The 17,327-nt window shown below is 43.0% G+C and overlaps 1 protein-coding gene and 1 long non-coding RNA gene across 6 annotated transcripts in view; both read right to left on the reverse strand.

The window, feature by feature from the left end:
* Positions 1–394: 394 nt before the first annotated feature.
* LOC119213216 (calcium/calmodulin-dependent protein kinase type II subunit gamma-like) overlaps positions 395–17,327 on the reverse strand; it is a 38,437-nt gene continuing 21,504 nt past the window's right edge. For 3 of the 5 annotated variants that reach the window (XM_037464372.2, XM_037464370.2, XM_037464371.2), the window contains 4 exons: positions 4,361–4,436; positions 4,196–4,290; positions 2,939–3,175; positions 395–2,784 (listed from right to left, as the gene is read on the reverse strand). In XM_037464372.2, coding sequence (XP_037320269.1) covers positions 2,943–3,175; positions 4,196–4,290; positions 4,361–4,436 — 404 coding nt within the window. In that variant the 3' untranslated portion in view covers positions 395–2,784; positions 2,939–2,942. Of the gene's footprint in view, positions 2,785–2,938; positions 3,176–4,195; positions 4,291–4,360; positions 4,437–5,413; positions 5,534–17,327 lie in introns of all 5 variants that reach the window. The other 2 variants (XM_037464368.2, XM_037464367.2) reach the window with 1 other exon arrangement.
* Positions 7,780–16,758, reverse strand: LOC134107885 (uncharacterized). Its single transcript, XR_009942860.1, has 3 exons — positions 9,801–16,758; positions 9,494–9,545; positions 7,780–7,877 (listed from the first exon to the last, which is right to left on the reverse strand). It is a non-coding gene; the product is annotated as an uncharacterized LOC134107885 (long non-coding RNA).

The raw sequence follows: 17,327 nt of genomic DNA on the forward strand, positions 1-17,327 counted from the left end.
GAACTTCAGTAATTTAGATTCAGGAGAGTCCTTCATTTGAAACATTTTTTACTTTGTGTCATAATGCGTAAATGTCACCTGAAACAAGCTGGTTTTCATGGGCAAGACTGCATGAGCACATATATTCAGCATGAGCAATCAATGTTGCAGTGTTACATAATGAGAAACGTGTGTTGCATATCTCGATTAACTCCAAATTTGGTGATTTCAGGGTTAAGACTCAAAAATCCTGAAATCCAAGCTAAGCAGCAAATATGCAGAAGCCAAAAAAGGGCTGTTTTGTTGTGATTTGGGGGGATTTTCTTCTAGATATTACAGGAATGTTGCACACGTGTGTGGGAGAGTGAGGGAACTTCCAGTAAAACCAAAAAAAAACCAGTCAAGAGAGATGAGCCAGTGCTGAAATAGTATTTTTATTAAATACCTTTAAGATCCAATTTTGAATAATAACAAAGCTATGATGAAGACCAACTAACACTCAGACAAACACTTGATAGTCGTCAATTCATGGTTGTATTTCATTGTACATCATGATCATGCAAAAAAACTCCAGCATCCACGTGAAGGCCGGGGGAGAAAGCGCAGCCCAATAATATCATTACAACGCAGGGAAAACGCTAACATCGAGGGCCTCATACCAAGCTACGGCTCCTGTATCCTTTTTTTATTTTTATTTTAATTTTGCGTTTTTTTTTCTAATATTTTTCATGTCACCTATTCAACATTCTGGATGGAGGATATTCTTATTTCAAAAGATGCAAATATCATATATTAACACTAGGCTCCATCCTTATTCAGGTAGGTACATGGTAGAAATGTGTAACTGAAACATGCAAATAACTCTGTGTCCCGCTCCGGTTCGGTGGGGGTCACCATCCATAACCACCTCGGTTACATTAGTAAAGTCCTGATCAATGGATGATCACTCAATCTGTAATTTGTGTTGTCTTTACCTCTTCTCTTTTTTTCCTGTTAAACGTGGACGAGGGAGAGTGCAGAACTCAGCTTGGCACATCGGAACAATGACCAAACGACAGATTTTTATCAAAGACAGCGACGACGGAAAAACTCAAACCAGTAACACGGGAACAGAGAGACGACAGAGAGACGTACAAATAAACATCTCAAGAGCAGGGACACGTTGGTACGCGGGGGAGGGAGGGGGGGGGAGAGCGGATGGATGGAGACAGCAGCACAGCAAGGGGGGGGGGGGGGGGGGGGGGGCACCTCGGTCACACAGCAGTGGTGCGGATATGTTACAGAGCAGAAACACACCACCAGGCGTGTGTGTGTTGTGTGTGTTTGTGTGATATGAAGAGACGGCTCACAGCGTTGAGGGAATCAGGAATAAACAACACAACGATGAAGAGTTCCATGTTTAAATCTAAACATCTTTCAAGCGGAAGGGGAACAACTATTTGAAACCCGTTGTTTATTTTAACTCCGTCTCTTAAAAACAGTCTTACGGCCGCGGGAAGAAATCTAGTCGTAAATGATGCAGGGCTTCCAATATTTAAAAGGAAGTAGAATTAAAGTAAAACAAAAAATCCTAAACTAGATCTGCGTCACAGAGGTCATGGGGTGTTCCCCAGATGCACAGGATGGGTGTCTCTTAGATACATATATTACACTTTTCTACATATATCTATACATCCACTGTTCTCACACAGTGATCATAAACAAACCAGGCCCCTTGCACAAAGCAGAGAAAAGGAGGGTGAAAAGAGGGAGGGAATGGTTTAAGAGGGAGAAAAAAGGAGAGTGGGTGGGGGGGGGGGTTGAATGAGGGCGAGGGGGCGGGAATACATGCAAAACGCAAACCTCTTTCCCCCCCCCTCTCTCCCTCCACTGCATACAGACAACACAACGTGCTAACACGTTAGCTTTAAACTTGCACTTTTTTTTTTCAACTTAGCCTCGACTACAAGATCAGTCCGACCAACGAAATTAAAAACTTTAAAAGGCTCCGGTTGTTCACAGGAACACAAACGGAACAGGACGTTAAAACACAACAGAAACACAAATTAAAAACAACAACACAATGTTGCATTCGGTCGGACAACAAGCACACAAACGAAAACACATAAAAAGCCTAAAGTTCTACACTTTGGTGCTTCATGTTTTTGATATCAAGTTTTTCTCGCCATCAGGTATTCTGACTGAGCAGACTCCATTATTCTTCCCCTCTAGAATGCCGATGGGAGCGGGGGGGAATCTCCCGACATCTTTACATCAGCGCCGGGCATCGAGCACAACGCCTCCTGCCCGGTAACCTAGAGTTACCAAAAAATGAGTCCGAAATCTCAGCTGCTAACCTCACGCTCCCTTCTGTTCCTCCCTTATTAGATAGTGAATATAAATGCTTGGTTGGGTTTTGGTGGTTTCTGGTACATCTAGTCATAATTTACACAGCATATTCATAACTCATACTCATAAACTGTCACAAGTTCAACTGTAAACCCCCCCCCTCACGCAGGACGTCACATGTCGCGCGGGCAGATAAAAGATGGCTGCCATGGGGAGGGATGGAGGGCGAAGACTCGCCCTCCAATCAGGCGGCAGATGCATGCATCATCCCATGGGGGCGGTGTCTTGTGTTCAGCCGGCCCCCAGCGGGTCAAAGAGGGACAGGATTGGTTGGTATCGTGGAGAGGGATGCGATCTTGCCCGGCCGGGCTCCTGGCACAAGCCACTCCACGCAGAGGACGTGCCTCTTAAACACGCTCGCTGAAAAAAGACTGCCCCCCAAAACACACACTCCAGTAGACTGGAGGCTCAGGACCACTGGGGGGGGCCAAGGGGGGGCATGAAAGTAAATTATGGGTACGGTAGAAAACTGGAAATCTGAAAATATTTACCATAGATTGAATGATCATATTTGTTGAGTGGAGCTTTAACTTAAAGGCAGAATATTTAAAGGAGGGGGGGGGGGGCGCACCTGATCACTGGAGCGGTGCAGCAGGAGCTCCGGAGCAGTGGAAGTGGACGTTGAGCCACTTGCCTTCGCGGCGATGCCACACCCTGGTCTCCTCCGATTGGCTGGAGCGAGGGCGGCCGGTGGTGTCCACAAACTGCGTGAGGCGGATGTAGGCGATGCACGCCGCCTCCTCGCCGATCAGGTGCACGTGGGGGTTGAGCAGGGTGGTGTGCACCGGCTTGCTGTTCTTGCTTAGCACTGGTTTGAATAAAGAGAGACGCATCAAGTCAAATCCCAGCTACCGTTATCTGGGCTTCTTCTCTGTCCGGAGTTCAAGGGAAAGGTGCCTTTTAATTTATATATATATATATATACATATATATTTATAAAAGAATTATAATAGAATAATAATTGTTACAAAAGGATTCACAAGCAACAGCTGTTCAATCATTTCAACTGTTTACTATGTGAATATTTCATATTTCTTCCAAAAATATTACTAGTAACAGAATTTAAATGGTAACTGTTTACTTTACGTCAAGAATAAACTATCCAGCATCTGTTTGTTTTTCAGACAAAAACAAACAATTTTGTCCCAAAGTCACACCAACCTACGAGCGACAGATGGAGGAAAAAAACGTGCTCGCCATTTACCCGCAAACAGATTATAGCCCCTTGATCCTCTGAGCTCAGCAAATTACAGCGTTCACGTGTGTGTGCGCGTGTGTGTGTGTGTGTGTATGTGTGCGTGTGTGTGTGCGTATGTGTGTGTGCGTGTGTGTGTGGGTGTGTGTGTGTGTGCGTGTGTGTGCGCGTGTGTGTGTGCGTGTGTGTGTGTGTGTATGTGTGCGTGTGTGTGTGCGTATGTGTGTGTGCGTGTGTGTGTGGGTGTGTGCGTGTGTGCGTGCGTGTATATGTGTGTGCGTGTGTGTGCGTATGTGTGTGTGCGTGTGTGTGTGTGTGCGTGTGTGCGTGTGCGTGTGCGTGTATATGTGTGTGCGTGTGTGTGCGTATGTGTGTGTGCGTATGTGTGTGTGCGTGTGTGTGTGGGTGTGTGCGTGTGTGCGTGCGTGTATATGTGTGTGTGCGTATGTGTGTGTGCGTGTGTGTGCGTGTGTGCGTGTGCGTGTGCGTGTATATGTGTGTGCGTGTGTGTGCGTATGTGTGTGTGCGTGTGTGTGTGCGTGTGTGTGTGTGCGTGTGCGTGTGCGCGTGTGCGTGTGCGTGTATATGTGTGTGCGTGTGCGTGTGTGTGTGTGCGTGTGCGAGGAGACTCACAGTTTTCAAAGTAAAACTTGTGGAAGTCCATCCCCTCCACCAGGTTCCCGAGGGCCTCGGGCTCAAAAGAGGTGAGTCCGGGGTCACAGATCCTCCTGAGACACAAAGAAGACATGAAGAGAACCTCAAAGAGGACGGGAGTGAGTCGTCTGCGGCGCTGCTCACGTGTAGGCGTCAAAGTCTCCGTTGTTGATGGCTTCAATCAGCTGCTCCGTTATCTTGATGATCTCCTGCTTACGAGCTGCAGAGAGAAGAAGAAGAAGGAGGAGAGACAGCGGCGGTGAGAAGGCGGCCGGGAGGCGAGACAACATCCCGCCCCGTGGAGGACATTTCCAGCTTTCTCCTGTCTCCGGGTGCCCTTTGACCTCGTCACTCAGCCGCTGGCAGCTCACCAAGCGGCGGCTTGACCTCAGCTCACGGACGCTCTGCAGGTCTGAGACGACTCCGAGAAAAGACTAAACCTAGATGTGTTTATTTTATAGTGTAATTACAAACTCAAAAGTAAACTATCCAAACAAAACCGTGGCTGTGCAAACCTTAAAGTTAAATTTGATGTTTCCAGGATTCTGCTAAAATAACATTTCACACAACAATTTAAAAGTCAACAAAAACAAATGAAAGGTTTCAACACCACGTAAATGGGCCTTCAGCAGAAAGCTGTGTAACGGGGGGGAAGTCTGCTGAAATTCGATTCTTTTTCTCCTCGTCACCAAAATAAAACCCCAAAAACGATGAAGTGATCTTAGCGAGCGTTATTCCACAGAGCTGCGATTTCAGTTTAACCCAACAAACAATGGACCCTTTTTGAGCCGCTGCATTAACTTGTATTAATTTGTATCAATCCACGGCTAAAAATAGTCCAACAAATGCACAACTTCTTTCAGTTCAGGGCCCAGCTGCACATTTCTGTCAGTAAAGTCAGTCTTTCCCAAATCATTCGACCAAGTGATTGCTCTTATTTTCTTCTTTCCTTGCAGTCTGTATAAAACTAACTCTTTTAAGACCGGAAGTCCCTCGCCTCCCTTTTCAAGTGTTAAAACTGGAGAAAAAGACCCCAAAATAAGAAAATCCTTAAATGACTCGTTACTGTGGATAAAACCTAAAGGCCTCCAGAAAAGACTTTACTTGAGAAACGTAAAAGGTTCTTTAGGTGCAAGGACAAGCTGTGGTGGGAAGACGAGGACAGACGAGGACAGGGGACAGCTTCAGTGTCCTTACTCTTAGTGATGCTTATGGCAGCGTTGCTCCCTAGCGGAGCGGCGGGCGCCGAGCACTGCGAGAACTCAGAGTCGAGGCCGGAGCTGTTCCATGCCATGCGCTTTACGTCATGCGGTGGAACTGAAACACACAACGCATGGTCAACAAACACAAAGGGACAAAATGGGGCCGATGACATGTCACACACACACACACACACACACACACACACACACACACACACACACACACACACACACACACACACACACACACACACACACACACACACACACACACACACACACACACACACACACACACACACACAGACGGGTTCTTCTATGCCGGTGGGGACTTATGCACAGAGGTGAAGCGTGGGGACCTCATTTTTTTTAACAGAATAATGGCATACTTTCAATCAAATCATTTTCCTTAATTTTTTTCAAACCCCAATATCATCTTAAATCTCAAAATTTCTCAAATTTAAAGAGTTGAATATTTTTCTGGTTTCTCTATTCCGGTGGGGACCGTCCAATTATGTCATAATACAAAATCACACCAGGGGGCAGTGTTCAAAATGTGTCTCAAACAAGGTAAGGTACTCAATAAAGGGTACTTTTTAGAAACTCTAAGGCACTTAATACATATTTTGTCAATTCATGCTGAATATATACACCATTGAATGTTATAATTGTATAATAACTCATTATCATTGTATAATGACTCATTATCTATGAATATTAAACCCCACTCTATAATATTGTTTGATATATTGCATCTTTATTTTTTTTAAACTATGCAGTTTAAAGCATCATGGAGGGGAATGTGTGTATATACACACACAACAGCAGTGCACAACATTTCAACTTTCAAATATTATATGAATATAACAATAACAGAACAGGGAGCAATAAGACTACTGTAAACAATGTCTGTAAACGTGCTGGCAGTCCACCAGGAATTTAATCTTCCATCTGATGAAAATGCGGCTTACCTTTTTTTAAATTCTTTTAAATTCAGTTTTTAATATATATTTTGACAACTCATCCCTTGATCGGCCAGTGACGATGTTGTGATGCATTTCTGACCACTGACCACCATTGATGTAGTCCATTAAGGTCCTTTCAACAGCTTCGATTTCCTCTTCTCCACTTCTTCTTCTTTGTTTGTGGTGACCCTGAATAAAATGAGACAAAAATGTAATGCTGTTAAACAGCAACTACTGAGGCTATAATGACAATAGGTCTTGACTGTACCACTACTAAAGTGAAGTATTTGTAGTAAAGATTCCAGTAAGACAAGAAATAGAACTAGCATATATATTCTCAAAAATGATGTTCTAATATTCGCTTGAAGTTGATAGTTACAAACATTGAATGCTCCGAGCGAGCTGTGCTGTGTTAACATGGAACATTTCCTTGGCATGAAATGGCAAATGATCAAACTAGGGCCCTTTTTACTCGTACGTGATTCAACTAAGTCAATCATCAGGGACTCGGTTCCCCAAAGGTGGATCCGCGCTCAAACTGTCTCGTTAGTTTGAACCAAATGTCAGACATCAGGATAATCGCATGTGCGCGTCATACGTAAGAAAGCGAAAGGGCAAAACAAGGATTTTTTAACAGTACAACAACAAATAAACTTAAAAGAGGTGCGTCTTTTTTCTCCGCTCACGAGCAGGAGATGATGATGAACGCATACGAGGAGATAATGTGTATTTCAATCATTTCTGTTGGATAAATTGAACATAATGTACATCTTTTACGTTGTTCATTCTATACGTCATCGCAGGATGTTTATCCCGGGGGAGAAGCCTCCTCCATCTCTAAAGGTGTCTTTTTTTCAGATTTTTTATTGTTTGTGGGGTTTTTCCTGTGCCGATGTGAGGCTTTCTGAAAAGAGGATGCCACACGTGTAGACTGTCAAGCCCTCTGAGGCATATTTGCGATACTGTGCTATACAAAATTAAATGGACCATGTACTTATGGCAAAAACTGACACCGCCCCCCTGCGAGGTGTACAAGCCCAACAAAGTATCGCACAGCAGTTAACGTTAAGTGCAGGATTTTTGATGTGTTGCAATGGTGATTTATCCAAACCTGCTTCGGGGAACCGCAAAGCCTGATCTACGTCATCTCATCCTGAAAATTATCCAGCTAACTCAGTTAACCATGTACGAGGAACAGGGCCCAGTGCATGAAGCTGTTGTAACTTCTAGTCTATTTTATTAATGCAATATGAAGTCAGTACAGTAGCGTGCAACCCGCAAAGCAGACAATCGTGCCGCTGCTGTATTATTCATTTTCACATTTGAATATCTGTTTTTAACAACTATTCGTATATATTTTTTAATATAGAATATTTGTTGACAGCCCTAATAGATATGTTAGGTGAAAACCTGGAAAAACTTGGAAGAGATTACCTTTTTTGTGTGAGATTCACCAGACCTCTCCAGCCAGCAGCATCTTTTCATCGGAACTACCTTAAAACAAGCAAAATTTAGAATAAGAGACTTTAAATGTATTCATTAATGCAATGAAATAGTTTTGGCGCCCACAGAATGAACACACCTGATATTTTTAAAAAACTCAATTAGGGAATGTGATTGTAAATAAACGTACAGGCAAGGTAAAATGCATGAAAATTAGTCACTTGTCACTGAACTGTGTGTTTTCTTTAAAAGATAAATATTGTATTACTATTTTAGAAATTTCTATAATCCTCACATTTACTTAAACTATTACATTTGGCTTCATGTGGCAGCAGTGAATATCTTTTTCACCAACCAGCTGTCTGTAAACAAAAGGCATCTCTTATACCTCATATTTTAATTTAATACAATTCAATCAATGAGTTACATTTACCCATAGTACACCGTAGGCACCATTCCTAATGCCTCTGGGCCAGGTCCTCATTGTAAATGATAATTGATTCTTAACTAATTTTACCTGATTAAATAAAAAGTCAAATTACACACATCTTTGGACATTGGGGATAGCCTTTAACTCATCATTTTTTTAAATGTATTTATAATTCTTGTCCTGCAGTACTTTCTTTCATCTTTGTTTCATGCTAAATACCAACCTTTGGCAAAATAACCATAGCAACACAAGCTCGCCACTGCTCTGGAAAAAAGGAAGCTGTCTTCCTCATTAATGAAAGAGCGATATTATTTAGATTTACATTTTACAGGGAGAGTTCTCCGAAATCAAAGATCTGTTATGACATCACTTCCTGTACGAGCGCTATCGATGCTGCCGACAAGCAATCATTAATCTACAGGAAGACCTTCGAGATCCGCAAATGGTGGACACATCACGCCGCAGCCGAGCGTTGACGGTCTCACACTGTTGCTCATACTGTACATTGTTTAACAGTTTTGCGATGCAGAGAACACAAGGAAAGCCGCTATGATATATCCGTATTATAATAAGTGATAATTTACAGTTGCTGTTCACATTGACCCAAGCGTTACATATCACTGCGCACGGGAGGGGGAGGGCCGATACGGCCGACTGTTCAGTGACAGCGCGGTTGTTACTCGGCGGGCTGAGCACACTCCGGCGGCAGGCCGCGCCGGACGGGCAGTCGGGCGCCACGACAGGCCAGATTTGGACCGCGAGTTTAACATATGTGAATTGGGGACTCATGGGCCACATAAACTGACGTTGCAGGCCTCGAGTTGGACACGTGTGCTCGAGACTCATGAAATGAGATACACAACGTTTGGTGGCTACCACTATTTAGTGCTGAAAGGCAGCTATTTACTTACCATTTACAATTTCGCTGGTAACCGCGTTATAAAGGCAATAAGGTACTTGAGGCAGTACTTTCTTAGTGTTTCGTACCTTATTGCTTAAATATTAAGTACCTAACTCGTCTATTAATGCTTGATCTGCTATCAACCCAGTGAATATTGTATTTAATAGAATCTAAATTGGTGGGAAACACTATGGTAAAATTGAAGTCAAATATATGTTATAAACTACCTGTAGAAATTAATTACTCTAGCATTGTATTCATTGTGACATTTCTTTTCTATGTGCACAGTCAAGCAGGTTAACAGCCATTTAAGAACCTTAAGATGACATAGCCTACCTGGTTAGTATGTTCACGGTCAAAGGCTCCTTCATTTCTCCGACATCAGCATCTGCAAATATGTAAGCGGATGGAAATGTTATTATGGTGTATGATGAACAAATACCTTCAAAATGAGACATTAAAAAAGAATGTATGTATTTTGCATTTGAAATCCCCATATACTTGTTATATGACCTAGACCTTAACATCATGATCAATTTGGGATTAAAAAAAAAATCTATAGAACCCTAGTTTAGTGTAATATTCCTTTGACTTTCTACAAACACCAATGTACAATCATCTCCTTGTGTCTCCCCTCTCTCACCTGTGCACTTCGAGCTGTCACTACTGGATGGCAAACATGCTCCATCCTCCTAAAAGCACAAGGGACACATTCAGCCAAAGCTATACATCCAACTCATTACAGTACTCTTTTTTTTATTTTTACTGAAATGAATTAAGTTTATCTGTTATGGAATGCATTATAGTAACATCTACTTCTGTTCTTAACGACAAACATTATATTATCTATCTCAATACTTATGACAATCTGAATTAAAATGCCTATTTATACATGGGTAGATATTACAATCACTCTTTGGGCAAATGGAAAACTGCTTATTAAGTGTTATAGGCCCAAAAGCCACCGTAAGGATACTTAAAATGGTTAAAGGGAAATTAGTTATAATCCAGGTCTTAACGCAGATTAAGTATTACACTCCCTTTGTTGAGCATAATATTCACATTCTGTGTGAAAAGATATTGATAAAACATGAATATATTTATATAGTATATAATAAATAACTAATTAGCTGTCCAGCATTCTATTTCACAACGCGTGCACATGCTGCTGCTTGCACATGCTTGCTTATTGTTAGCTAACATTAGCTGTCCATTTAAGTTGAGTTTAACACATTGCAACAGCTAATTTTATATGGCAGTACATATGAAAATAGTATCAAAGTAAACTTAACAGCACTATTTGTGGTGCTAGTTGCACATGCTTGCTTATTGTTAGCTAACATTAGCTTCCCATCTAAGTTGAGTTTAGCACATTGCAACAGCTCATTTTATATGGCAGTACATATATTAATAGTATCAAAGTAAACGTAAAAAGCACTGTTTTACATTAGAAGCTAGTCCAATAATTAAAAACTCACCATTTCTATCCAGCTTCTGCAGCCAGCACCGTCACGTTGTCTGCTGCTCGGCAGTCTGAGGGAAATGGACGGTAGCAGGTGCTTGGTGGGGGCGTGGCCAGACCGAGGACCCCACGTGGATGGTAACAGTTCGGTTTTGTGTAAAAAAACGAAACTTAAGGTTCTTAACACAAAACCTGACATTGACTGTCCCCACCGTACCCTCGCCCATCCCCCCACTCCTTCAGTCACCATTAGCTTGAGGGAGCATTGGGGCTCAGCCTGTTCTGCTGGGCCTTGTTAATAACGTAGAAGGGTAATAGTAATTACTAAAACCGAAGGATTACATAAAATACCTGGTGAAGTTGAGACGTTATTACTCAACTAGAATTAAGTATACATTTTAATATGTATTTTATTTAATTTCTAATAAAACTGGAAGCATTTTTGAACAATTAAAAATGTAGACAAACATTGATATTTTAAGAATAAAAACTACAACTACCACATTTACAAGCCCTTGTATTCAGAACAAGTATTTATATGTGCAGACATAAATTATGAATTTAGAATGGGAAATAGCATTTAAAAGTGTAGTACTCACACAAGAATACACAAAACGTTTTAGGCGCTAATGATCATATTTCCGGTTTAAGAATAAAGAGTGGGGAGGGGCTGACAATTTTTACAGTCTTCTATGTAGTCTTTAATCAAGGTTTTACGGTAACTCACGCACTGTTCATACCGGCATTATGCCGTAAAAACTGACGTTGCTCTTCGGCAGGCTGCAGCATTTATTTTTACAAGTCATGTAGCGCCCAGCGGTCGGAGCTGCCCTAACTGAAGTGAGTTGTGTACAAGGTACACAGAACTGTGAAGCGCCAGAATCACTGATTGGAGAAGTCAAAGAAAGGGATAGAGCCACCATCCAGGTGCGACTGGGCTCGTGGCAGCAGGTAGATGATGGCGTCATCCACTCCCACATAAGGCAATGCAAATTGCAGAGGGCCCGGTGATGATTTTATCTGGGCTTGAAGGTGGGTCAAGAGCAGCCTCTCCAGCACCTTCATCACATGGGATGTGAGGGCAACTAGTCAGTGGTCATTGAGGCCACGGTGTCTCCTACAGCATCGGGACTGCCTGCTGCTTTAGGTTCAGAATAAGGAGATGTTGGTGGGCTTTAGACAGCTGGATGGCGCAGGTCTTCAGCACCCTGGGGCTGATACCATCAGGAGGCCTTATGTTGCTTCACAAGAGGTTTCAGTATGTACTCTAACTGCCTCACCACATACACCCTTGACCCAATCCCATTTACTCTTCTTCAGACTGAATTTCTTCTCACCATCCCCATCTCTGGTTTCAGGGTGTATTCCAAAAGCTTTCTAGACTGCCAAAGTCAGCCCCCTTTGATGTTGACAACTTCAACCAATTGTCTTCGTATCTGCGCCTATCAGACCCCAACTCAACTGAGACAGCCTGTCTCATATCGAAAGATTTGTCTTACTTATTGCAGTGTTATCTATATACTTTTGTCAAATAGTTTATATCGTTGGCAAGTTATCCATATATATGGGCTTTGGGGGAGGACAACCAAACACCAAATATTCTAGCACCGTTGATTCAATGTAGACATTAATGACACTTTATCGTGCTGCATAATATGTCATGCCATAGCAGCGTAGGAAATTCACATAATATTTAGGCCCCATTCAAGGGCGTAACCATGTATATTGGGGGGGTTAGATTGGTATTTTCTCAATATTTCCTAAAGAATGCATTGTTACGCACTTGGCTTAATGGCGAACAGCACCGAAGGAACGTCGTTACACCCTCTGTTTAATACTTCAGTGGGGGGCTGTCCGACGGGAGGGGTGCGGTAGTTGCGGACTCACGCTCTGTGTCCGCTGGAGAGCGCAGCTCTCCTGTGTATGCGCACGTGTCTGTGTGTGCGCGCAATAGTGTGCCTGCATCCGTCTGGGCGATAGTGCCGCGTGCTGAAAGAGGGAGGGAAATACTGACTTAAATAAATAGAATAGAAGGGTGATGGCTAGCTTGCCACACGGTAGGCTATCGTTTGCTGCTGAGAGGACGGTGTCATCAGAGTGTGTAAATAAATTTTTTCAATCGGCTCAGGAACCGAAACTAAGCACCGAAATCTGCGTTGCATTTCAGTACGGTAGGTACCGCGTAGGAACCGGTGCTATATTAGTACCGGTTCTCGGTACCCAACCCTATAGGAGAGTGGAAATATTTCTCACTGACAGCAGTCTGTGAACCGTTAACTAAGGGTAGCTAGCAAGCCTCATTAGTTGGAATGCATTGATGCATACATAAAAATGGAACTTGCTTTTCAAGACCACACCTGGGACATAACCGTATGTGGAGGCAGGACGGTTAGATATTTCAAACATGGGAGAGCGATAAATGCTAGCTAGCTAAACTGCTAACGAGGCTACTCCTCGTCTGCTGGAGACTTAAACCGGGGTCGAGACGTTGTTCCTTCGGTGTTGTTATTGAGCTGCAGACACGTGAGTTTATTTTCTTACGTGAATGACAGAAGATCATTTTATTCTTTTCGTTTGGTCTTTATTTTACGCAACAAAGCGTCAACTTAATATACTATTAATAACCTTTTTCGCGGACCGCAAGAAGGTCCGTCAGTTAATAAGCACGTTGAAAGTTGCGGGCGGACCGGCCGGGTTTAGGGGCGGAGGGGTTCCGCTGGTGGGCGAAACCGCGCACTGAGGAGTGAACAATTGTAATCGTGATGGGGGCTGTAGTATTTGTGAGTGTCCACTGACATTTAATTGTCCAAGTAAAACACGTAGTACTAATATTAGTCATTGGCGCTGTATCCGTCCATCTTTATTATTTCACAAAACCGCGCACCTCTGTGACATCATCAACACATGATGGTTAACTTAACCGGAAGTATCCAGGGGCGTTTTATTTGTTTGAGCATGTGTCCCTATGTTTTAGCATTGCCTCTCTGAACATCACCATGTTTACATCATCCGAACGGCAGGTTCACATGATCTGAATTATTATTGTCTATTGTAATGGACTGACATGTTCTGTGAGCGAGATTACACATTAAGACTTTGTACTTGATGGAATTATTTCCCCTTACACCTACACAATCAGTATTTTTACTTAAGTTAAAAGCTTGAGTTGATACTTCAACAGAAGTATCTATACTTCTACTTGAGTAATGAATGTGAATACTTTTGAAACAACTGGTTATCACCCACTATGTTGCTCGGTTGCCTGGTGACGAAAGGACACGTATTTCTTGTTGTTTTTGCTCCACTTGATAAAGTCAGCAGAAGAATTCCCCGGTAGACAACGACATTGGTTGTTGCTAAATTTGAGGGCCTTTTTCTTTTGGACCTGAGATGGTGACGGAGACTGGATTTGCTCTCTGCGAACTCACAGGTCTGATCAAGAAGTGCTCCTTTTTTCTTTTTAAGAACGTTTGATCCTTCCCGCACACGGAACAACAGTCAAGGCGAGACTCAAAAACATTCAATGGCATTTTTGGCCCCTTTCGTAGTGATATTTGGGGCAAAATGATATTTCTTATGGGCAATTTTTCCCTTTGCCCTCATGTAATTCAGATGCAAAATAGCTCACACTGCAGGCCTTGGTTGATTCCAGGCTAAGGCATCCTACAGTAAAATATGTTTTATATTGATACTATAGCCTAAAAATAACACAGGAAAGCACTTGGGTAAATATACAAGAACACCACCCTAACCATTTTTGATGTTTTAGTTGCATTATTGGGGTGTTATAGATTTTAAATAGTTTACATATATAACAATCAAATCATGACTGTGCTGTGTCGTAGCCTATGTCACAATGTTCATTCTCATGCTCCTCCAAAAGTGTAGCAAACTGTCTGTGATTCAATGGTTGTGCCCTGATGAAGTTAAATATTTTAGTGACAACATCAATGACATGGTTAATTTTTGACTTGCAACACAGGCTGATGTATTATGTCACAACCTGGCTCTTTGGGCCATGACAAGATTGGAGTTGTACTGTTTTAAAGAGTTTTAACATCTTCTTTATTTAACATAAGCCAACGAAAAAAAGGTACACGACCACACCACCGGACGTCTGCTGGAGAGAGAAGAGAGAATGAACACTGGGTCTTTTAATCTCAGGGAACCGGGCCCAGGTGCCTTCAATCACCAAACTCAGCCCACAAAATCCCACTGCAAAGCTGCTGCCTCCACAGCAGGGGTCACCACATTTATAAAATGCAAAAATATTGACAGGACTTGGACAGGCCTCTGTTGTGACACCTGCAAATTGGTCCCATTTCAGACCCAGCATGTTTGTGCATGCATCTACCTCCGTGAATAAATCGCTCCCTGTCGTTATCACTTTCATTGAGCGCAGTGCTGCCAGCTCCTCAGTTAGCTCTCGTCCAAAGCCAAGGAGAAGAATAAAAGCACTGCAGCTTTAGTCCATGCATGAGGTAAAATTAGACAAAAATATTTACTTTGTAATTTCCAATCAACCTCTCACAGGCCGGTCACGGACAGCCAAAGGGCCGGATGTGGCCCGCGAGCCATACAATGCCTACCCCTGCTCTATGCAATCCCTCAGCAAGTCAACAACTTGTCATTTATAGTTCACGCAAATATTAACCTAATTAATTTGATATAGAAAGTGTACACATTAAATGGTCATCCATCAAAGCATCTTGCTATATTGATTTAAAGTAAAATGTCTTTTGTACTCCTATTTTGTCTATGGATACAACTCTATACTTGCTTGTCTATTATCATCCATAGCGTTGTGATTGAACAGTGGGCACTGTTTATTAAGACAAGTTATCTGAAAATAAAAGACCTTATTGATCTCTGCAATAATTCATGTTACACTATTCATATGATGAATGAAATCAAATATAGACTATTATTACGATTGTCAATAATATCAATGATGACATACTAATAACAACATATCCTTAAAATAGTATAAAATAAACAGGCAAGAGTTTACATAAAGGCTAGTCTAACATTTTATACATTTGAAATAAACCTTATAATTGTTTTAATGAAATTGATTTTTATTTAATTGAATAATTTGATCAATATCAGTATTAATATTATGTATGTATGAATTTTTTGGTTTATTTATTTGTATACTTTTTATGAAATAAAGCATTTTATTTGTGGTCTGTTTTACCACCATCAAACAGACAGCATTGAAAGTGTATGTTGCGAAAATACCACTTTTGAACCGATAGGGGGCGGTAGTGAGTGGAAAAACAGCGACGCACACTTCAAGAACAGCCAACCTCATGGGGACTGCAGTACCCGTGTGCATCCACTAGGGGCGCATTCAGAAACACACTCACACAGTTTTGTCATGAAATTGATGTTCCAGGGGACCTCAGAAAAAATCATTGGGGGTGTATCTAGACACCATTTTGGAGCTTGTGGGAGGGGTTTGCCCGTGGGGACCTCACTTTAGGTCCCCACGGGGACACAAGTCCCCACCGGTCTGTGTGCAATCAGGTATAGGTCCCCACCGGCATAGAAGAACAAGAGCACACACACACACACACACACACACACACACACACACACACACACACACACACACACACACACACACACACACACACTGCAGTAGAAATATGTGCAGAAGGGTGTTGGTTCATGACAGACATGCAGCCGGGTAACGTGGGGACAGGATGGCAGCTGGCAGCGAGGTCACTGCTCTTAATGCTCGTGTACAGTCGGCTAAGCCCCCCCCGCCCCCCCCCCCGGTCTGATGATCGGTGACGGGCATCGTGAGTCAAACGCTGTGCCTGGCGAGGAAGCCGAGCTCGTGCGGTGGAGGGATGACGGAGGAGAGAGGAGGACAAAGGGCCAGAGAGACACATCAGAGCGGGGGGGGGGGAGCGGGGGGGGAGATGTGAGGAGGAAGTGGACTTGATGCCCCGTGGAGGCGCCAGAACAAGTCAGAACGCCCCCAGGGCCCCCCCAAGGACACACAGCCACGAGGTAAGCAAGGAGGACATTAGGAGGACGAGGGGATAGAATGCAGTGATCACCAAGCACACACACACACACACACACACACGCACGCACACACACGCACACACACACACACGCACACGCACGCACACGCACGCACGCACACACACGCACACGCACACACACGCACGCACGCACACACACGCACACGCACGCACACGCACACACACGCACACGCACACGCACGCACACGCACACGCACGCACGCACACGCACGCACACGCACACACACGCACACACACACAAAAGTGTCTTTCTGATGAAAGATTCAACAAGTTATTTTTATTCTTCAGTTGCTCTCAGAGCTATAAAATAAGTCCTTGATAGTTTTTGAAGCTTGTTTCGAGCACAGTGGGGTTTAGTCCAAAAAAGTCCTAAAAAATTCACCTAAAAGGTTCAGATTTCAGCCTCATTTTACCGTTCTGTGACTTTCACAGTGACAAACAGCATTGGTTTCAGATCAAGAACCTTATTGCTAGATGGCCTCAAGTTGTCACCCTGTGAATTGGTCACATACAAATAGAAATAAAGCCTTGAGACGTAGGACATGTTTATTTTAACCCGGATTTACTGAAAAATCCAGACTGCCAAATCCTCAGGAGGTGAAATCTGAGTAATGGACGTGCAGCGGATTGAACCCTGAGGTTTGTGACC

The sequence above is a fragment of the Pungitius pungitius genome, chromosome 21, assembly GCF_949316345.1.
Source record: "Pungitius pungitius chromosome 21, fPunPun2.1, whole genome shotgun sequence".
Lineage (NCBI taxonomy): Eukaryota > Metazoa > Chordata > Actinopteri > Perciformes > Gasterosteidae > Pungitius > Pungitius pungitius.